The sequence below is a fragment of the Squalius cephalus genome (assembly GCF_949319135.1).
Source record: "Squalius cephalus genome assembly, chromosome: 8".
NCBI classification, from domain to species: domain Eukaryota; kingdom Metazoa; phylum Chordata; class Actinopteri; order Cypriniformes; family Leuciscidae; genus Squalius; species Squalius cephalus.
The window spans coordinates 5,046,412-5,068,469 of NC_137129.1; the positions used below are offsets into that span (position 1 = coordinate 5,046,412).

General features: G+C 37.8%; 2 protein-coding genes across 7 annotated transcripts in view; one reads left to right on the forward strand and one right to left on the reverse strand.

The window, feature by feature from the left end:
* Nucleotides 1-311: 311 nt before the first annotated feature.
* LOC307163854 (uncharacterized protein) lies at nucleotides 312-11,694 on the reverse strand. Of its 4 annotated transcripts, none has more exons than XM_079880126.1 (14): nucleotides 11,633-11,694; nucleotides 11,254-11,322; nucleotides 11,052-11,120; nucleotides 8,561-8,585; nucleotides 5,881-5,967; nucleotides 5,301-5,449; nucleotides 5,098-5,214; nucleotides 4,965-4,998; nucleotides 4,083-4,863; nucleotides 3,851-3,920; nucleotides 1,910-1,987; nucleotides 1,725-1,820; nucleotides 1,045-1,642; nucleotides 312-855 (listed from the first exon to the last, which is right to left on the reverse strand). In XM_079880126.1, the coding sequence occupies exons 2-14, from the start codon at nucleotides 11,311-11,313 to the stop codon at nucleotides 629-631; spliced, it is 2,391 nt and encodes a 796-aa protein (XP_079736252.1). In that variant the 5' UTR covers nucleotides 11,314-11,322; nucleotides 11,633-11,694; the 3' UTR covers nucleotides 312-628. The 4 variants fall into 4 exon arrangements, with proteins under 4 accessions (XP_079736252.1, XP_079736251.1, XP_079736254.1 ...); XM_079880125.1 differs by having other exon boundaries at nucleotides 11,486-11,685; XM_079880128.1 differs by lacking the exon at nucleotides 8,561-8,585 and having other exon boundaries at nucleotides 11,633-11,685.
* A 1,641-nt stretch (nucleotides 11,695-13,335) lies between these two features.
* Nucleotides 13,336-22,058, forward strand: part of trioa (trio Rho guanine nucleotide exchange factor a) — a 113,312-nt gene continuing 104,589 nt past the window's right edge. For all 3 annotated transcript variants that reach the window (XM_079878203.1, XM_079878204.1, XM_079878205.1), the window contains exon 1: nucleotides 13,336-13,649. In XM_079878203.1, the coding sequence (XP_079734329.1) occupies nucleotides 13,580-13,649 (70 nt within the window). In that variant the 5' untranslated portion in view covers nucleotides 13,336-13,579. The remainder of the gene's footprint in view (nucleotides 13,650-22,058) is intronic.

Genomic DNA, 22,058 nt, shown 5'->3' on the forward strand with positions numbered 1-22,058 from the left:
GGAGCTTCTTCTCTATTTCATTATTTTGAAACAGAAAAGAATGTGTGTATGTGTGTAGTACATGTAAGATCACACCCTAACCCTATTTATGGGTAAAAATACCCTTGTACTAAGAGCAAAGTTAACAGTTAAAAAATGATCTTCATTATAAATCAATATTATAACTGAATCCAGTTTTGAATTTAGCTGTTCACTTCACACACACACAAGACTTATGTAATGTCTGAAGAAATAATTCACAAAAATTACCTTGATTTACAAAGTTTTGGCACTTCAGCACCGTTTGAAATCAGGGCACTAAAACCATTGTTATATCTTACAACCAATGTTTATTTAACACAAAATAAAATATTGATTCAAAAAAAGATTCAAAAAGAGTGGGTTGAACGATTTATTTTTTTAAATCAACATATCTCATCAAACCATTTGAACTAAACTCATTACAATTTCACAATAGACAAACCAAATTGAAAAGACGATAGAAACTAGGCTACAAATCTTTACATGACAAACTGAAAAGTAGTTGAAAAATAGCAGAAAACAGTATTCAATTTACTGGAACATCAATCACTGTAGTCTATTGTTAAGCTAAAACCATATCACATCATGAAGTATCTGACTCATCAGTTTATCTACGAGCCACAAGCTCCAGAAGAGTTGAGGCGATCTTGTCAAGACTGGTGGAGGTGCTCGCTTCTGGAGGTGGTGAGGATGATGGCTGGAACGGGTCGTACGGTTCATCGCCAGCTTGACTGTCATTCTGATGGGACCTGTGCTGTCCTCTCCCAAAATGCATCCTTGCTTCTTCTTGAAGAGAAGTTGGTGGGAAGTTACCAGGAGGCTTGCCAAAGCTCTCTGAAAACAATAATCAAGAAGAATCAATCAGGAGAATATGACGAATGAAGGCGCTATACAGGAAATTTTTTTTACTAGTTCAAAAAGAGGGGGGAAAAAAATGTCACAAATTCTTAGAAACACTGTAAATACTATCATCTGCTCCTCAGGAAGACTAGTTTGCCCTATGATAACTGGGTGTTAGTTTACCTTGAAAACCTCTCTCAACACCTGCAGGGCCTCGGCCCTCAAAATGCTCAAATGAACGGCTTCTTTCAGAATCCAAATTTCCAAAGCCTCTGTAATCGTCATCATAATATCTTGTCTCTTGAGTTCTTCTTGGAGCTTCTTCTCTGGAAGTTCTTGAATATTCTTCGTAATGTTGTTCCTTTTCCCTAGGACCATCATCATATGGTCTCCTCTCTGGAAGACCTTTAGGATTCTCTTGTAACCTTGACTTTTGAAATCCTCTGGGATCATCAGCGTACGGCCTTGCTTCTTGAAGACCACTGGGATAACCGTCAAATCGGTTTGGCTCCTTGTAATCATCTTCATAATATCTGGTCTCTCTATGACCTCTGGGGTCATCCTCACTTTGTCGGACCTCTCGAAAATCTCTAGGGTCATCTCCATATTGTCTGGATTCTTGGAAACTTCTGGGATCGTTTTCATATTGTCTGATCTCTTGGAAACCCCTGTTTTCTGAATACATGCCATCTGGATCATCCCTTGGGTCTTTATATGCATCTCTGCGTTGCTCCGTCTGCTTTACCCCTCTGTGATCACTGACAGATTGTGAAGATGGGCCCTTTAGATGAAAGACAACAAAAAGATAATTATTTAGACCAAATTAAAAGAGAATGATTCTTTAAAGATAACACTGTGCTTACCACAGCTGTTTTTTTTGCTTGGAACTCTTTCAAAACTGTGCACAACTTTTCTTTAAGAAATCTGGCGTCATCCATATTTTCGATCTGGATGTCACTCTGTAATTTGAAAAGAATATGTTCAAATGAAAACTCCAGTCTATCAAGTAAATAATTGTTTTCATGTTGGTCAAATATTCTGCACTCACAAGTATGTCCAGAACGTTTTCATGTTTTGGATCAAGATGGGATACACTTCCAGGGTCCACAAATTGGTTATTGAATGACTGTATATAGAGGAATACAAAAAACAACAACATGAGCATTCCAACGAACACCAAGTACAATTACATACACAGTTATAGCGAGTTTTTGTGTAGTCAAGCTACAGTCTGTCAAAGGATATACAGTGTGACAAAATGTTTGGTTGAATATTTGAAATATTAAATACGTTTGCATGTACAAAGACAGTAGAAGCCAATTGTAGTCTGATTAATATGTATACAGTACATGCTGGACAAGGACAAGCTACAAATCACTATCTATTTCTGTCAAGGTGCAAAAAAGCTAAATTTCACTAACAAAAAAGATCCATTGGCTATCAATAGTGTAGTGGTGTATGAAGCACAGTTCACACAGAAGTCCCTTTCAAACAGAGTAAAAAGGGCATCCAAGATGTAGGTGTCTTTTTTTCCGCAGTAGTTTCAATTTTGATATTTTTAGGTCAAACCGTTCTTGTCTGACAGTCATATCATGCAGGTCTATGGTCACTGTCTCAAAGAGCATGCACAGAGTCCAAATTAAAACAATTCCCCATCGTCCAAATTAAACAATTCCCCATCATAAGTAGATATATACAATAGATGCCGCCTTGGCTATGGCAGTTCATTGGAACGAGGCGACATCTAGTGTATATATATCTATGCACCAGTCTGCGCACACGTCACACAATAGGAAGCGCCCGCGCCTTCAGATCACTCGGACGTGGCTGTCTACAAAAGGTAAAAACGATATAAATACTGTTCGTTTTCTCACACAAACCGCTCGTTTCGTGTCTTAGGCCATCAATGTGTACTTACGATGGGGAATTGTTTTAATTTGGACTCTGCATGCTCTTTGAGACAGTGACCATAGACCTGCATTATATGACGGTCAGACAAGAACGGTTTGACCTAAAAATATCAAAATTGAAACTACTGCGGAAAAAAAGACAACTACATCTTGGATGCCCTTTAGGTAAGCTAAAACATACCAAAATTTAATTTCAAAGTGAACTATCCCTTTAACTGTCCGACTTAAACAGACCTTTGTATACATATTTTAACAAGACAAAGTTATTGCTTTAGTCTAACTGAATCCAACTGAAATAAAACTTAATCTGCATGTAAATGCACTTTGAAACTTTGCTTGAAGTATCACCAGGGGCTCTTCACATGAACTCCAGCATTGAGAACATTGTGTACACAGAGTTTACTAAAAAGAAAGATTTTGAACAACTCACTGTGTTTCCGTCCGCCGGCATTTTGTCAGTCAAAAATAGTCGATCTCCGTAACAGGGAGAAGCGTAAAAATGGAAAGCTCCTAAAGCTTAGTTCCATATAAATTCACAGAAAATTTGTTGTTTTGTCGTTAGAGAAAATCAATATTGACCTTGTATTTGAAACAGGATCCTCATATAAGAAACAATACTAAAATTCAGAGTCAGTTCATTCACATTCAGAGATCGACTATTTTTGACTGTCAAAATGCTGGCGGACGGAAACACGGTGAGTTGTTCAAAATCTTTCTTTTTAGTAAATTCTGTGTACACGAACAATGTTCTCAATGCTCGAGTTCATGTGAAGAGCCCCTGGTGATACTTCAAGCAAAGTTTCATGTTGTGTCGAGCCTTCTTATTGTTTTAAAAATAGCGATTTTTAATGCTATCATAGAAGTGCCCCAAGCACTCCCATTCAAACTTAGTCAAACTTAAAAGTGGCGTTTCCATTCTAATGATGCTTTTAAACGAAAGTTTGCCTCGGGTAGATTAACAAAAAGACCCTAGGTTGCATTTTGGCGAGAGTTACCCTTTAAAACAAGTTATCTTAAATTCTCAGTATATACTTGTTTTTGTGTGTAAACCCAAGGGTTTAGTGGCTTTGCAGTTTTACCGGAGGTGGATGTTTTGCTCTGAACTGTGCTCCTCTTGACTTCTCTTTTTGGATGTTTTTTTTGGAATGTCTAAAATAAGAATTGTAAAAAAAACAAAAAATACAATTAAAAGACAACAGACTAATGCAAATGGGTGTAAAAATACTAATAATGGCATCAAATTTCATAAAATTGTGCAACAAAGTGTATGATTTTCTGAATGTGACTTTATGAAATGATCCAACAAGCTACCTCATATGTGCGAGTGCTATTTCCTCTGTGGTTGCATCAGAGAATCTGCTCTTCTTTTTCTTTTTAGCTGGAACAGCTTCCTGTGAATATGCTCTTGGATCTCTGGGCCCAAGCATGTGGGGGTAACCTTGCATCTCATTAGCTTTGTCCCAAGTCTCTCTGTGCAATTCTCTGACAGTCCCTCTTCTCTCCTCGTCATGAAAACTTTTTCCATGCATTGGCATGGGATTCGTGGCAAGTTTTTCCTCTTCATAAGTTGCGTATCGCCTATATTCCATTGGCTCAGCCTGATATTCAGATTCTCCAGGGCGCTGGATTCGGAGGTCTTTGTCATTAAATCGGTTTCTTGGCATGCCTTCATTATAAACTTTCTCTTGGACATCTATAGACACAAGTCTATCACCTCTTGAGAACGGTCCTTGGCCAAGAACATCTTCATAGTCTTCTCGAAGTCTCCTTGGACCCTGGTCTGCATAGGGCCTAGTATGCATTTCTCTTTCAGCTCTTTCATGATAATTATCCCCTCGTAAGCCTCTTCCTCGAATGTCGGCTTCTTCATATGGTTGTTGATGTCGGTTTCCTTCTGGATAGGATTGCTGGTGGACTGCATCATCTGGATTAGGTCTATCATAATGGTCATACTTTTCGGCAGTATAATATGGTCCTCCCTGTTCTTCTAAGTACGTCTGATTATGAATATTATCTTCTGCCAAAGGTGACTCCCTAATAGAGTCTCGTCCATAGTAGGGTTGTTCATGAACACTGGACTGTAAATCTCTTCCTGTAAGGTACAATTTTTTTTTTTTTACAATTTTACACAAACTGGAATTCTGTATACATTTTTTTAAAAAGCAGATGTGGTTTAAAAAGTCAAAATTTCACCTTGGTAATTTGGAAATTGGTCTCTTCTGAGTGCCTGAAATGAAATTACAGCTGAATAGTAATTCATATTTCTAGATGTTTAATGTAAACTATTAAAAATAATTCATTTTATAAGCAACAAAGATGTTAATACCACTGGCGTTCCCCATCCCTCCTGCTTTTCGACTACTGCAGCTTTCGCTCTGGCAACGAGACCTGGTTGTTTCTGTGCGCTGTCATGCCATGTCACCAAATCTGGCCTTTTCAGTTCCTGATAAGACAGATCTAATGTAACCACTTTATTTTACTCTGAACAGAAAAAGGGTAAAAGTAAAATGAGGAAAAATGCCACCATACCAAGTATTTTTGCCGGTGCTTGCGTCCAACGACATGGGCCACCATACTAAAAAGGTCCATATCAACGTTACACAATCGGCACTTGTATTTTAACACGCCTTTGCCATCATCAGTGACATGATCTGGGATCTGTCTCAGGGAGCCAAGACCTGAACAAAGAAAAAAGGAAGAGTAAGCAGTTTAATTAAATTGTAAAATACTGAATAGTTCACCTATAATAAACATTTCTCTCACCTCATGCCATTTCATATGATTGGTTTTCTTCTGTGGAACATAAAATAAGATATTTTGAAAAATGTCTCAGTATTTGTTTTTGGCCATATAATGAAAGTCAATGGGAACCAAATTCCAGTGTTATTTTGGACCCCATTCACTTCCATTTTATGGACGAAAACAGTTCCAAAACATTTTCCAAAATATCTTCTTTCGTGTTTTACAAAAGAAAGAAAACCATACAGATTTGTAAAGACATGAGGTGAGAAAATGATGACTAAATTTTCATTATAGGGTGAACTATCCCTTTAAGACTGTTTCACTCATCATGATTTCAATGGTATCCTAACCATTAAAGTCATCTTACCAATAATGGGCTCATCAAGTTTCAGGTATTTCAAATAGTCTATGATATCTGTCCATTCCGGCAGTGGAGGTTGTCTCGGAATCTTTCCTATAAGGACAGAATAAGCTCATAAAACATGTTCATTTCAAAAGGTTACAAATATACAAAAAACAGTCCTATGTCTGAAAGTTCATACAATTCTTCTACTGCAGCAGAATCTTCTAAGTAACACAAAATGTCTGAAATATGCCCACCCCGTTCAAAAAAGGTGCATTTTCAAGCATTATGCTTTTTTTATAAGCAGTTTGTACCAGAGGAACACAAATTTGAATGAAATTTTATGAAGATTGATGAAGATCCCTCCGAAATGTTGATGTTTGCTTCAAAATTGTTTCCATTTGACCTACTATCAAACAGTAAAAGATAAAGTTCATTTTCATGAACACCATTTCTGGTTAAGTAGAAGCTGATTTAGACTCGAGGCCTCTTTTCAGGTAAAAATAAAATAAATTCTTGTTATCCTTCTTACCAATATTTAAAGGACATTCCCATATATTTCTGCTGAAACGTCACATTTCATGAAAATCCAGGGGAGGCCGTCTAATGTTCAGCAATCAAAAAAGACATCACTTGGTGAAAGACAAACTGGTCTCAAATTGTTAAGTAATGCTGAAGCATTACTAAATTGTGCCATCCACTCAAGGATCCATATGGTATCTCAGATCTCTAGAATCTAAGAAGCTTTGGGCAACATCCTTCAACATCAAAGTCAGTAACTTCACAGAGAAGTCATGCTGAAAAGCATCTTTACGCAGTGCAAGAAACAGGTTTTGCACAGGTGATGAGCTGGTACAACCGTTGTACTAGCTTTCTCACATCCCTATGGCAAAACAGTATCCCAGGATTGAGATCAGTCTGAAAGATGCTGTAGAAATCCAAACTTATGCACCTGGGAATCTGTCCATACACTTAATATGTATGACATACTTGCTTCTCTAGTCCTTTGGTAATCACAGATATAAAGGGGACACTATGAAAGTGAAATAAAAAAGTAAGAAAATCTGCTGAGCACACTGGAAGCATTGTGCTATTTACAGCATGTATACTGTATTTTGGGGTGTGGGGAAATGTAAAAATTCATCCCACATTGCACATTTAAATAAATATGGTGGGAAAAAAATGACTGGATGGCATGAACAATGAGGCAAACCGATGAATTCATTGTTCAGATGTAGTTCTTATGTCACCATTGCAAAGTTGCTCTGTTTATTGAAAATGATTTATCTGTGTACATAATTGTTTTTTAAATGTGCATTTGTAATCTTTAAACAGAAAACCGGCCCCCTCACAGCGACATTGCACTGATGTACTTGTCGTCAGAGAAGAAAAGGCTGGCCAGTAAGGCTGTCCAACAGCCAGACGAGTCTCAATCCTTCCCCTCCAGCAATGTCACTCGAATGAAACGTTTGCAATTAGCAAACGACAACGGTCCAATCAATTCCTGATAGACAAACTCAAGTCCCGTCCTGCCCTACATTTTTTTCCTCATTCGAGAAGCCGTTTCACTAGGATATACATCGCAAATTCCGTTTCATGCCTTACACCTAAAGCCAAATAAAGTCACCCGTGTCCCCCCTAAATTCCTGAAATAGAGTCACATCTTATTCTATTCCTGTTTCTTGAAAATCCCATGGTTTCACTACATCCATAAAAATCCACATATGCATTTCTCATCTCAGTTCTGTGTGATTCCAACAGGATTCTGTTTCTTCTTAATCTTCAAATCCACAGCTGACTGCCAACAAATCTATATCAGCTAGGTCTTCATATTACTTCAGAAAAAAAACAGTTCTTGTGATGATTCCTATCATCAGTGGTGAATCCTGTGAGTTTGACGACCATATATTTTGATGGCAGAAGGACATCTTCCTCAATGGAAACCCTACCTGACCTATGGAATGATACCTGACAATTTGAATACTTACAAATTCCTTGAGATTTCTGTTGAATTTCCTGATAGGATACAGAATTGTGCTTCTAAGCACATTAAAATGTCAATATAACCTCAAAAACTATTTCAAATAAATTAAATTCTGGGACACTTAGGGTGTGTTCACACTTCTAGTTCAGTTTCTGGTGCCTCCAAAAAACAAAATTATATATTTAGTCCTGGTTCAATTAGCATTTTTAACACTGGACCTAAAGCTATAAAACAAAAGGCAAGGTCTGATTGGATTGGACAGCTTTTATGACAAGGAGACGCGGTTCTAATGCCTGTACTGAACTGTAATGGCTTCTTGAAGTCTGAAATAACATTGGGACTATGACGAGAAGAACCAGGTATGCTTGAGCATTCTGTCCTTTTTAGGGTCACATCTTGTGAAATTACATCCAGTTTTTGGATCTTTTAGATGTGTTTGGTCCATGTTGTGTTCATATTTCAGTTGATCTGCACCTGAAAATGTGGTTCACGGTCCGCCTGTTTGGTGGCACCAGGTTTCAGATGGCAGCATTCACATTTATTTAAATGAACCGCACTAACAGAGTTAGTTGTAATCAAACCAAACCTGCCAAGTGTGAAAACACCCTTAGTATAATCTTATTACACTGATTCCAACTCTGTCTGAACAAAACGTGATCTTTTTTACTGAACACAAGAAAAAAAAGATTGTATCACAAAGTTGTGATTTTTACTACTTACCCTGTGAAGCATAGGACTCCTCTTTCTTTGAAGAGATAAACAGTGGAGGAAAAACAGGGACAGGTGATTATACGTTTTACTTATGATCACTTCATAGGAGTTACTTGCAATACTGAAATAAAGTAAACAAAAGTTAATAATGACAAAGCAACAAAGAGTGTTGAGATAGTTGATGGTCCAAACCCCAAAAGGGGGAGACCTTCTTTCATCACTGGGCTCTTGATTAAGACACTTAACCCCAGGAGATCTATGGGACCAGTATTGTGCATCACTCTGAAGAAAAGGTAAAGGTTGAAGAATCAAAAGTATGGACATCATAATGTGTGTGTGGAATAAGGAATCCAAATTTTCCAGAAGCAATCCACAAGGTTGGGTTTCACTTGTTCATGCGATGAATAATGAGGAATTTCTCTTTCAGCTGAAGAGTAATGTGCCACAAAAGTGTAAAAGCACAAGAGATTTGAACAGTCCAGTGAGAATGAACTTAATACAAGTCATTCAAAGACTAGAAATGTGTCCTTCGATTTATGCAGGATTCAGTGCCATATTTATTCAGGTAGAACCTGTGTTATTTTATAAAAAACAGTGACATTTCTAAGTGAAATACATTTTTGGATTACCTACAATCCAGTAGGTAAAAAAATCCTTTCTGTTCAGAACCCAAAGAACCGACAGTGACAGCATGTGGAAGTTATAACATACAGAAAAGAATTTATGCAGGAAGGATTTATGGTCAGAATTTCCATTTGACCAAAAGTAGTAAGTACTAACTATCTCCCAAGCATAAATAAAATATATTTGTTCTTGAAGATTGCTTGTTTACTTGCTACAAACTGCCTCAAACAAAACCTTTGAGTAACTTTCAAAGATTAAAATTTGTCACGAATGTCACAAACTTTGGAAAAATAAAGCAACAAGTTCTTCCTTGTGAACATCCTTTGCTGCAACCTGTGCAGTCTGACTCTCTCAAACAGACTGGAACTCACAGATTTGCACAACTCTTGCCATTTTAGTGTGCAACATGCATCCAATGGTCATTAAGCAGTCTTGAAAAGCAGCACATCATCACTAACAACCGCACTGGCTATCGTCTGACAAACTACAGCACAATTTTGTGCCGATGACAACTATTTGAAGTAGTTTGAGGATGCCCTCAGACTACAAGAATAAACAAATGTTATAGTGCTCCTGAATCTTCTCAAACATACAGAAGTGTACAAGAATATATTGTTTCAAGCAGCACCATCCATTCAGGAGACTGAAGATCCACGTGATCGAAACCCTAATTAAAGCAGAAAGATAAACATATAAAATGGTAAAGTGTATTTGGTCTTCAAAATGTTATGTAACTGGCATCTCAGTATCTCAGGATGTTTTCACACTTGAATCCTCTTTAAAAGAACAAGAAGTAGACCAAGAAAAGGGTCCTTGAAAGAGGACGCTGGGGTCTCTGACGTCTTTGTGGTCATACTGTTGCTTATAGTAAAGATAAAGAAATGTCCTCGAACAGACTCCAAAATAGTCCAGTGTCCACACAACTCATTCTAATCTGCTTTAAAGAAGAATGAGTAGTTTTTGGGACTGGTAAAGCAATGCAGAATAACCCATATACAAGGTCATAACCTGTAAACAGTTAGCCTAGAAATCTAGACGCACCCTAGCGGCAGCAAATTTTATTTTGCAGCCAGTGTCGTCTAGCAACTCTCCGTTGGCTTGCGACCTGGAAAAACCAAACTTTAGTCAGGCCAATCACATCGTGTATAGAGTCGGTGGGCGGGCTTAACATAATGACGGCAGAGTTGTGACGGTTCCACGTGAATTCCCTGCTACTTGAAAAGAAAGATGGCTGCCGCTGCTGGCGAACAACGGTCTTTCAAATCTTGGAGTTAAGTCTTGGTCTTGGAGTTAAGCTTTTCTTTGTGAAAAGAACAAAGAACGGCACTGAAGTCATTCGGAGTTTTGCCGACCGGATACGGCAAAAGTTTAATCGATCAACTCGCTCCGCTGATGTGAAAATGCTCTGGTTGGTTGTAGCGCTATCCTATTGCGTGCAGAGGGAATTTGAAAGGGAATTGAGCCCTGCCAATGGTGTGTTCCCAGACCCAACATCTTGATGTGGGTCTGGTTTGTCAGACTAGTAAACAGTGTCCGAGACAAAGGAAATGAACAGGCAAAATGTTGTTCGCCGGTTGATCTCTAATCCTTAGAAGTCCTAAAGTTGAATGAAGCAGAAAAGTGAATAAAACAAAAAAACAAACAAACAATCAAGCATTATTGTCTAAAACTACTAAAATACATTATTAACAATACTTACATAAAAATAGAAATACTAGTGCTATGTTGCCTAAACACAAAATTTTACATTTACATAGCAGCCATTACTCCAGTCTTCAGTGTCACATGATCCTTCGGAAATCATTTAAAATTTTCTAAATTTGGTGGTCAATTATTGATATTCCTTCAGACACTATACTAGATTTTCTCTCCTTACCTTCAAATGTTGCAGTGTAGTCACGTGGATTTTGTAATGTGTTTCGCCCCTTATTCTTTTATCGCAGATCTGAGGAACGAAAGTTATCAATATTACTTGTCTATAATCAAGTCACATCAATGCATTTACATAGAGTTATAATAAACAGGATGAATATTACTATCTGTTTTTGTGCACTACGGTCAAAATAAGACGGGTTTACCATGCAATCGATGAAGGTGTTGGCCTGGTCATCGTCGTACACTGTCAGCAAATCAGACATCTCTGCAAACTAAAACAAGACACAATGTTGTTTTATAGGGAGCTATGCACATAATATGTTCTTAGACAGTCGTGCGAGATTAATACAGTGCAGAAAACATTAATCAATTTAGATGCATCAACATTTCATACACGTTTACATAACGTTAATGCTAATCAAAATTGCGACGCACCTACTGTACCGCCTCGCCCGCAAGAATTAGCGATAGATTAGCGAATTAGCGATCTGCGCTTTTAAATCACCCAACACAAAACTATTTCCTTGAACAGTGATATTAAAGTGATGTTACAAACAAAATTTAGTGAAATTCAATTTTTACGTTAGGCCCCTTCTTTCATCCTTTGCTTCTTCTGTGGTGAAATTATATTTTCTGCGAAACCGCGGTTGTACCACCTAGTGGATGGGTGCGAATAGTTCGTAAAATAAATAAATTAAAATAATAATAAAATAAACTAAGATAATTTTGTTGTTCCCAACCTGTATGACCTTTTTTCTTCTCCCGTAGAACATAAAAATAGATGTTATGTCTAACTAACACTATACATAAGTTGTGTGACAGCCACAGTCACCATTCACAACAAAAAGCAAACAATGAAAGTGAATGGTGACTGAGACTCTTCTGTCTTATATATTCTTTTGTGTTCCACAGAACAAAATTCATACAGGTTTGGGACAAAACCGAGCTTGGAACAGTATTATGATGAACCCAAAAAACAGGTTAGCTGAAGAATGCTACCCAATGCACGTAGAGTTTTACCCAGCAGAGGTCGGTGTGATTCAATAAGTGTGGGCTTTATGACATTCGCCAGAGGCTATAGTGAAAATACAGTACAGTAAATCCACTGACAAACAGAAATATATCCCTCTCTGCCTCTCTTTTACAATTTACTGTAAAAGAAAGCCAAAAGATTGGGAGAATTATGAAAAACAGAGGAACTTGAAAATTAGGCTTCTTACAGTATGCATTTCGAGAAACCTTTATAACCTTCCTATGATCTAGGAAACTGTGCCCACCCACCTGTGATCTTTGAGTTAGATTTGACCTGCAATAAAAACACATAAAAAATTATTACTGGTCTAAAACCTCAAAGAGACCTCCTCTAGGACTAAATCCAGGTCCCAATGTGTATCATGATAAAAAAAAAATATATTAATTGAATGTTGATGGGATAATTACAGTAAAAAATTGTTAGCGGATTTCGATCACTTTTGGCATTTCACTGTCACATTTCATTACAAGTTATTGTTTCAGTTCACAAATAAAGAAATTGTGTATTTCATATAAATCTCCATTGTGACGTTTCACATCAGTTTCAATAATCCAATTTGGTGTTTATAGTTGTTTAGGAAAGTACTTTAGTGTTTTTGTTGCCATGTGGTCTTATAGGATAAAATTACATAGGCCTAAAATATGCCTTTATTGAAAATGAGCCAGAAATTACCTGAAGACAATATGAAGGATTATCATCATCATCATCATCATCATCATCAAACTTTATTACAGACACAGGGTCCAAATGTAAAAACAGACAATAAATAAAATAAACAAAATACAACAGCACACACACACATAGCACACACATAGAAACTCACACATATAGACACACACACACACACACACACACACACACTCTCTCTCTCTCTCTCTCTCTCTCTCACACACACACACACAAATAAGATATAGTGTAAAATATAATAGTGTAAAATTTGGGTTTTAAATTTTAAAATGTAGGTGTTCGCTCATGTTTGGGTGTTAATTCAATGTTACAGTAACAACTTTCATTTCAGGTTTGAGAGAATCAATTCCAAGAAGACATTTTTGCACATCAAAACACATTTCTAATGAATATATGATCTATCATGAAGAGTCTTTGAAGTGCCAAGGAAAATTGGATGTTTCGAATTCCACCATATTCTACCAAAAAAAATCATTATGGGGCCCCTGAGGACCCAGTTAAGGTCACTGGAAAGGGAAAAGGCTGCTTTTTCTGAAGCAAACTCCCGCCCCCGGCAGTCTTCCCTGACTCCAGTCTCTCTCAGCTACACTCGGGAGAGCCGCCGGCCGGCGCTATTAGTAATTTGTGTTATCCAAGATGGAGGAGGTTTTGTGATGTTCCCCAGCAGTCAGAAGTGATCCTTTCCCGTCCGTGTCAGATCATTCCTCAGACACAGGGGCGGACATATTTTCTAAATCCCTCTTCCTGTGGGGAAAATAAAGAGCAACTTTAGATTTGGATATTAGTTTTTTGTGTTTTTCGCCACAGCCATGAGCTCGGGGGAAGGGGCCGAGGAGGCGGCTAAGGACGCGGCCGATATAGCGACGTTCTTCAAATCTGGTAAGCCCGAAACTCGCGAGGCTGCGGGACATTGTTCGGATGGGGAGGTTGGGTCGCACTGGGCATTTGCAGTCGTTTTTCTACCATATACAATGCATTAAGTGCAAACATCTCTATAATATTGGTTTTGACAACCAGCGTTAGGTTGAAAATGTGGTTTATGACAACCTAGCTGGAGAAATATCAGTTGGTTGTGTCGTTAGCTCGAGTCATTTGTGCCCGTTGGTTAAAGATTTTAGCAGCATAATTACAGAAATCACTATCACATCCTATGGATTTGAACTGCTTTGTCAGTAAAATATCATTATGTTCAATTTATGTGGGTCAATCGTGCAACATATGGGCTTGTGGGTGGAAATATAAGGTTAGCTGGAGTGTTGTGCAGGCCACATGAATAAATAATTTCAGTTATACACCCAAATACACAGATTTTACCCACAGAACCCCTTTTAGTCTATTATCATCTCCATACTCTTTTATCTTGATTTGGAGGCAGCCATAGGAAATGAAGTAAATTCAAAGTGTCAGTCCCTTTATGCTACTTTTTAATGACCCATTTCTGAACGGATAAATAAAATACCGTTATTTATAAACACAAGACTATCAGTTAGTCAGACAATCAGTAGTTTATGAGCGATCCGATGAATCTGAGAATCGAAGGTAGTCAGCAATGTAAACAATGACCTGGCGTGGCACTCCAACTCCCTGCTAACTCGCTAGCATGGTGTGATAGATTGAGGCGGTGAAAGAGGTTAAAAATAATGAATACCTCAGCACTTAGAGATATGATGTCGTTATTCACGTAAAAGATAATGACAGACGCGATAGCGGTTATTTCGGCCAGATTTAGCTTGAAAACAGGATTAATTCTGTAACCTAATTGACTCGTGTAGCATTTGGTTGCTAAATTAGCAAAGCTATTCTAGAAAGATTGATGACACAATTACCTTCTGTCTTGGACCAGCTTATGAAATATCATATTTATTTTAATCAAATATTAGATTGCTTTTATGTTAATTATGATGTAATGTGTTTTATACAGGGATTTAATTGATAACTATATATCTGCATATAATCTGATGATGGTGTATACAGGCTTGTATATCAGATATATGACACATCTTGTTCATTCTGATAGCAGGACTTTCATCTGCAAGCCCAGTTAATCATTCACAAGACTCATTTTAATGCCTCTGCATAATGCATTCAGGAAATATGCAGTCCAAGACTAGGTCACGAAGTCCTGTCCTACTGAAAACAACCATCTCAAACCAGCCTAAGCTGGTTTCAAGCTGTTTTTGGACACATTTTAGCTGGTCGTTCTGTTTGACCAGTTCATTTGCTGGTTAAACCAAATGAACACCAGCTTGGCCAGGCTGAGAGACCAGCTTATACTGGTTATAACAGTTTTTCATGTTGGGTAACCTTAAGTCTTCAAGACACTAGTCAAGGGTCTAAAATGATTTATTTAGTTGTTTTTAAAGTATTATGATAAGTTACACCAGTTTCAACACAAATGACATTACCCACTTGAGATACAAGCGTAGTGGTTTTGTTTGGGTTTGGTAGTGAAACCACAATGGGAAGTACTGTATCTTGCAGATTTCACAACGGAAATCTTTGGTTGTTTCAGTAACCTCTCAAGAGGCTTTTGGTTTTAAACATTTTGCTTGTTTTTAGTATGGCCACTAAGTTACTGTTAAATATTAATACCCACTTCGCAGCCTCTTGATATTTGTGTTGTGTTTGCCTATGTAAGTTAGTCCTGTATTATTTAGTTTTTGCACATATCTGTGTACCATCATGTTTGAACATGCATCAGCTCATAGACTCTGTCTCTAACTCCACCTCCTCACCCCTGTACTCACTAAAAACCTTGACCTGGTGTTCATCATCCGTCTACATGCCATAGAAATGAATCTTCTTGTCTGCTGTCTGATACAGCAATAATGATGTTTTCATCATTGATAGTAATAAGAAATGTCATAAGCAGCAAATCAGCATGTTAGAATGATTTCTGAAGGATCATGTGACACTGAAGACTGGAGTAATGGCTGCTGGAAATGATTTTCTTTCTGTGAGTCTGAGCAGATCTTCACAATTTTCACTCTTTCACATCTGAAGTTATATATATATTTAACGATTCGGACAAGTTGTGCCACACTTTCTATTGACTTCATCAGTGGCTTTTTGTTGTTCTTAAGGTTTTTCTAGACTCATTTATTTGAAAGTCATGAAGAAATATCCAGTAGACCAATGCACGTTTTTGACAGCTGCCTCTAAAGGTAAAGTTTGTAATTTTTGCGAGCAAGCAAAGCTAAGTGTACCATCTTCAAAACCAGTTATCAAACCTAATAAACACCTTTAATATCTGAACATATAAACCTCAGCATCTTTAAGATGTTATATATCTGTATAAAATTTCAGCTTAACAAGGGCATGAGATTTTTTGCAGATGTTTGGTTTTCAGTTGTTTCTAAATCTTCTTAAATGTAGAATAAATATTAGTATGAAAATTATTGGATGAATCACAATTCGTTCATGAAAATGTTCTTATGCAGATTTCTTGACCACCTAGTGTCTGATAGTGGCCACAGCATATTAATAGGAAATATATATTTATTATTTTCCCCCCTAATTCTTTTGATTTATTCATCCAAAATTTGCCAAATTCTGTGACATTCCACGTTATACTGTAAATTCCATTTTTATAACTGTATTCTGTGATTCCGTCTTTGTTTTCTGCATTGAGGAAATCATAGTTGCTCTATATTAAACTGGGTTTGAAGAAGACATTTTAATGTAAAAAAGACATGTCAGATGTCACCTTTAATGTCCTTCACTCTTAAAATTAAAGGTTCTTTATTGGCATCTGGTTCCACGACATTCATGGAATCTTTCCATTGCAGAAAAGGTTCTTTATAGTGGAAGAAAGGTTCTTTATATTATTTTGAAATGTTCACTCTAAGAAAATAAAAGGGTCCATAAACCAATAATGGTACTATGGCTTCACTGTGAAAACCCTTTTAAAATCCCTGTCTTTTGTTCATAGAATATTCCCTCTTATTGTTAAAGTCATAGTTTTATGTTCTTTCTCTTTCCTGATTAACTTTTTTTGAACTTCGCATTGTGTGCTAAATTGCTCTTCTGTTGATTTTGATGGTGCCTTTGTCCTTGGCTAATAGGCCCCCTGGTAGTTTTTGGAGGCCTGGCAGTGGCTCTTTTTTTCTCTCTCTAGCGTTAGATGAATTTTTCTGACACCCAGACGTCATGTGGTTTAGCATTGAGGAGTTACATTTTCTGTCGTTGACTGTTACCACCCCAGCTGGATCGTCCCTGCGTTCAGCCCGTTCACCTAGACTCGCTCTCTCTCTTTCTTTCTCTTTCTCCTTTTCTCCTTCTATGTCTCTGTTGTGTCACGGCCATCTATTCCCTCTCCCTGTCATCTTTTTTTCAGTTTCTTGTTCGGCTCTTCTCTCTGTCTCCATGTGTGGTAGGGAAAGGTCGTATTGACCTACATTCGCTGGGTTAGGAATGGCGCACTCGCTGCCCCCTCTGTCTCCTGGTACAGCGCAAGAAGATCCTACTTATTCAACTGTAGAGAGAGAGACGCCAAGACAGCTTCCGGCAGTAAATCACCCAGGCCGATGCTGGATCATCCGGACAGAAAATGAGGGACATAGTTAGTGGAAGAGAGGGCAGACGAGAAACAAAAAAGACAGAACAAGGGCCAAAATGAGGGTGAGGGGTAAAATATGTCTAATAGAGAAACTGGGTGTGTCGACTATTGACATTAGTTCTGTTGGTAACACTTTATAATAAGGTTTGATTGGTTACCATTGGTTAATGCAGTAGTTCTGGTTTGGCCAATGGACCCACATTTTCCCATGGTCATTAAGCTGTTACCCAAATTTTTAGGAATTTGAAACAAGCAAATTTATTTCTCAAATGGTTAACTTACACACAAGTATCGTCCCACTTAACTTAACATACACATTATAAATTGTATACGAATTGTGACACGATGAATAAACAGTATTATAAGGCAAGGCTTTTAAATAGCAGTCCCACTAGTTAGTAGCTGGTATGAGCCACCACAGTCATAAAAAATATAGAATTGGTGGTATTTTGGGCTAAGGTTACAGAAACTACAGTTACCATGTATTTACACAATACTAACTTGAACTGTTAATAAAACATGGACACTGTTCTTTATGAATAGAATGATTTTCATATGTAATGTTATATTTTCTATTCATCAGAGAGTCTCAAAAATGTATCATGGTTGGTTTCCACAAAAATATTCAGCACAACTGTTTTCAACATTGATAATAATAATTTCTTGAGCAGCAAATCAGCACGTTAGAATGATTTCCGAAGGATCATGTGACTCTGAAGACTGGAGTAATGGATTAATCAGCCATTCTGATTGGTCAGTTACTGCATTCTGTCATCAATTTTTTTTAATGACTGCTAAACGGTATAATATTTAGTTGTCCCAGGGAATTAATTTCCCACATAGTTTAATTTAAATCATGTCCATATTTTAATGTCTAGAGCGATGTCAATCATTTTGTTATTAATTTTCTAATGGTTGTGCATCGATAGCTCCAAGTCCTTGTATCACCCTGAAGGGTGATGTACATTATCCTGGCCGGATGTATCTTATCCCGCTTATTACACAGCTACTTGCCACATAAGTAAATAATTCGACATGAAATATTGACTTGATTTTGACACATAAATAATTATGGGGATAAAAGATATTGATTTGATATGAAAAAGTTTTAAAATCTTACCTGTTTATCTTAAAATTCATTACAGTGTACAAAAAAATCATCGAAAAATGGCAGCAGCTGCATTTGTATGAAAAAGAAAGAGTGAGTCCGCGATACTAAATGACATAATTAAATAATTGTACACAGAATTTTGATTTGAGTTTTAATATTTTATTAGCTCACCAAACGCAAAACCTCAACGAAGAAAAAACTTTCCAAGCGTATAGCGCTGACTTCAGTTACCCGGATGAGCCTGTGTTATCAGTTTTTACCGGGGAATAACACACCGATCGACCAATCAGAATCAAGTATTCCACAGAGCAGTGTAATAAGTAGTTATATCATGCCATGGGTTTCATTACAGCTGTTTGGCCATTCACTGTTTCATTCCCTGTAAGCGTCAGGAATCACGTACAAAAGGAAAGCATTGTTGTTTGAATACAATAGTGTAGAAGTCCAACTTCCCTTTTTGAAAACAACTGTGGCGAAGACATGTTTGTGTATTAACCGGTCCCTAAAAAAGCACACCTGAATCCTATTTCTGTTCAAAAAGCCCCCTGACACACGGCCCAGTTCTTTCATTACAATACGTATGGGCATTGCCTGAACCATCTTAGACATTAAACGCTTGGAGGCCTGAGTCGATGCCATCCATCCTCAGAATGATCCCTGTCCTTTCGTTGTTTTGAATATTAAATGACCTTACGATAGTGATTGCTTATAACCACACCCTCCACTTTTCAGTGGTGGGCACTCAATGTTCTTCGGCGAGAATCGACTCGCTCGCTGATGTAGCTGATGATTTTAGAGTAAATTATTTCAAATGCAGTTTATCATTGCAAAAAAATCATAAAGCACAAGCTTTTTTTTATCTGGTTATGTCAAAACACTAAATATAACGGTAGATGACGAGAGAAAATTATACATGCTAAGGGAAATGTACCCAAGTGTCAAGAAGTCGGACAGTTGACATGTCTTGAACATTGACATGAACACAGAGAAAAAATGTGTAATTGACCCTTTGCAGATGATGCAGATTAGGGTCCAATTCTCACTATTAACTATCTATTAACTATGACTTTAGCCTCAATAAACTCCTAATTACTGCTTATTAATAGTTAGTAAGGTAGTTAAGTTTAGAATATGGTCATGCAGAATAAGTCATTAATATGTGCTTCATAAGTACTAATAAACATCCAATATCCTAGTAATATGTGGGCTAATAAGCAACTATTTAAAAGTGACAATTGTATCCTAAACTAAAGTATTACCCACATTAATTATTACTTATTAGAGCTGTTGAAACTGGAAATTCACACCAGAGTTTCAGATCAAATCAACAGATGCAGAAGTATCTTGGATTTACATTTAGTATACGTTTAACTATAGATATACATTTACAGAAGACATAATCTAAATACCCCTTTAGATGCAATTTAGGTGATTACATGGAGTTTTATGTGGCACTACTTCAGTGTTAAAAACCATCCAAACCCACCAGCTTCATTTGTAAAGTCTTTTTATTTGATGGAGAAACATCATAGATTCAGGGTCAATGTTTGTAGGTTTGTTGTGAATTTGGTGGTTCATCAGTGCTCGGAGAACTTGGGATAGCACATCTGCATCACTTTGGGTCCTCTGTAAGGGCTTTTTTGCTTTCGTCACGTTGTCCTAGTTCCTCAGTCAGTCAGCGTCAAGACCCTGAGGATTCATCCCAGTGTCTGGGCTCAGGTTTTCTCTCATCCCATTCTCTTTACTCCATACAGCCTACACATTCCCTTGTTGCAGCGAGATTGGCGTATCGTAACACGGAACGATCTGCACCTCTCTCCTTCTCGTCTTGTTGAGATGCTCTTCCATCTGACATGATACTTAATTTGAGAAGATTGTGTACTCCATTTATCTCCTCACAGCTCCTTAGAGATGGGGTTCAGGGAACATTGAGCTCTATCCATCGCTCTTGCTCTCAGTCTGCCATTTAAGGTGTGTTCTCTCCAAGGAGGTTTGAAATACCCGAAGAAAGCTATTCTTTAGCATTCCTATGAATCCCAATACTGGGTTGCTAAGCTTGCATGCATGACCCTCTCCCCATTGAGTATGTGGTTGAAAAATCTGTTTTTCCAACTGGAGCTAACTGGCCCATTAATCAATTTAATCGACCAGGCATATATATATATATTCATGATTCGCCACATAATACTAGTGATAGACCGATTCAGTCACTAAGTGGTGAATCATGCAAACTTGTTGATGCATTGCTCTAAGGCCCTGTTTACACCTGGTATTAAGATGCGTTTTGGTCGATCGGATCACAAGGAGGGAGACACTTTCCTGTTTACACCTGGTGTCTCTTTTGTCCACTTTCAAACACTTCTGTCCTGATTTCTTCGAGGGGAGGGTCTATGGGGGTGGGTAATTGTATGTTTGTTTGTTTTTTTCAGATCTTTCGATACAATTGTCAAAATAAGTTCATGCAATTTACATATGAATGCGCCTGAAGACGACGGAAAAACACACAGCGAGCATCAGCTTTCGTTTCTGCTCTGACAGCCGCAAGACCAGCCGAACACTGAGTGTTAGAAATCAGGAATGGTGAGAATATTGTGCTTGGTACGTTATTCGTCTTCAAACCAAACTTGGTTCTCCAGTCAAAAAACTTTAAATCCCGTCTGGCTAGAGCGCTTCCCATAATGTTTAAGCATTAGGTCAGTAGACGGAGAGAAGACGGTCTTATGTGTCTATTTGAACACATTCAACCAAATGAGCGTTTACACTACGAAAGCAATCCAGTCGAATGTGTTTTTGACTACATCTTGAAGTGGTCCAAAGTGGACAAGCTCAAAACGTTTTAGACCCGTTTACACCTGTATTTAGCGTCGTCCACTTGTGATCCAATCGATCAAAACGCGTCTTAATACCAGGTGGTAACAGGGCCTAAGAAGTGCAAGTTGCTACAAGGTGAGGACATTTCTGAGCAAATGATCATGATGGGCAACATTAGAAGCTGTGGGTTATTTATAGATGAACTGAAAACTAAAATAATGAAGTTAAACCTTTCTCCGTTCAGCTGAACATGTTATTAATTTGTAATCTAAAAAAAGGAACAATTGTTTTGACTAGAGGACTGACTATTTGTGGACCTGCATAATAATAATACCGGTGAGTCTTTCCTCTTCTTCCAGTGCTGTTCTCCTGGGGCTTGTTTTAAAACAATGCTATTATGAGCTCTAATGTCACAGCAGACACTTGATCTCAAAGCTCAACCCTCATTTGGGGGATGTTTGTGAGTGCCTGATTGGAGGCATGAATGAATCATGTGGAAGGCCTTCATAAAATCCATAGACTTGAGTATGTGCTCATCATTTAAACATGAGGTGGGTTCCTGTCTTTGAGAGCATGACGTCTAATGCCATTAAATGCAGTGTGATTTCCAATGTTCAGATGTAGGCCTACTCATGTTTAAAGTATGGATGTGCAAAGCTACGAACCCATTGCGAAATCTGTGCAATTTCTTTCGCTCTCACAATAGGAATTCGCCAAACAACAATGGCCACACCTTCAGAACTAGTCAGGATGATCGACCAGTCGCCCACCAATACTCCCAGTAGCAGAGAGCGCTTAAGAACAATCC

What these genes read in the sequence shown, in the direction of transcription:
- LOC307163854 (XM_079880126.1), bottom strand. Translation starts at nt 11,313, where the DNA reads ATGTCTGATTTGCTGACAGTGTACGACGATGACCAGGCCAACACCTTC. An exon ending in CTACACTGCAACATTTGAAG is followed by an intron (nt 8,586 to 11,051) that starts GTAAGGAGAGAA and finishes ATCTCTTCAAAG; the next exon opens with AAAGAGGAGTCCTATGCTTC. An exon ending in AGGGATGGGGAACGCCAGTG is followed by an intron (nt 4,999 to 5,097) that starts GTATTAACATCT and finishes ATTTCATTTCAG; the next exon opens with GCACTCAGAAGAGACCAATT.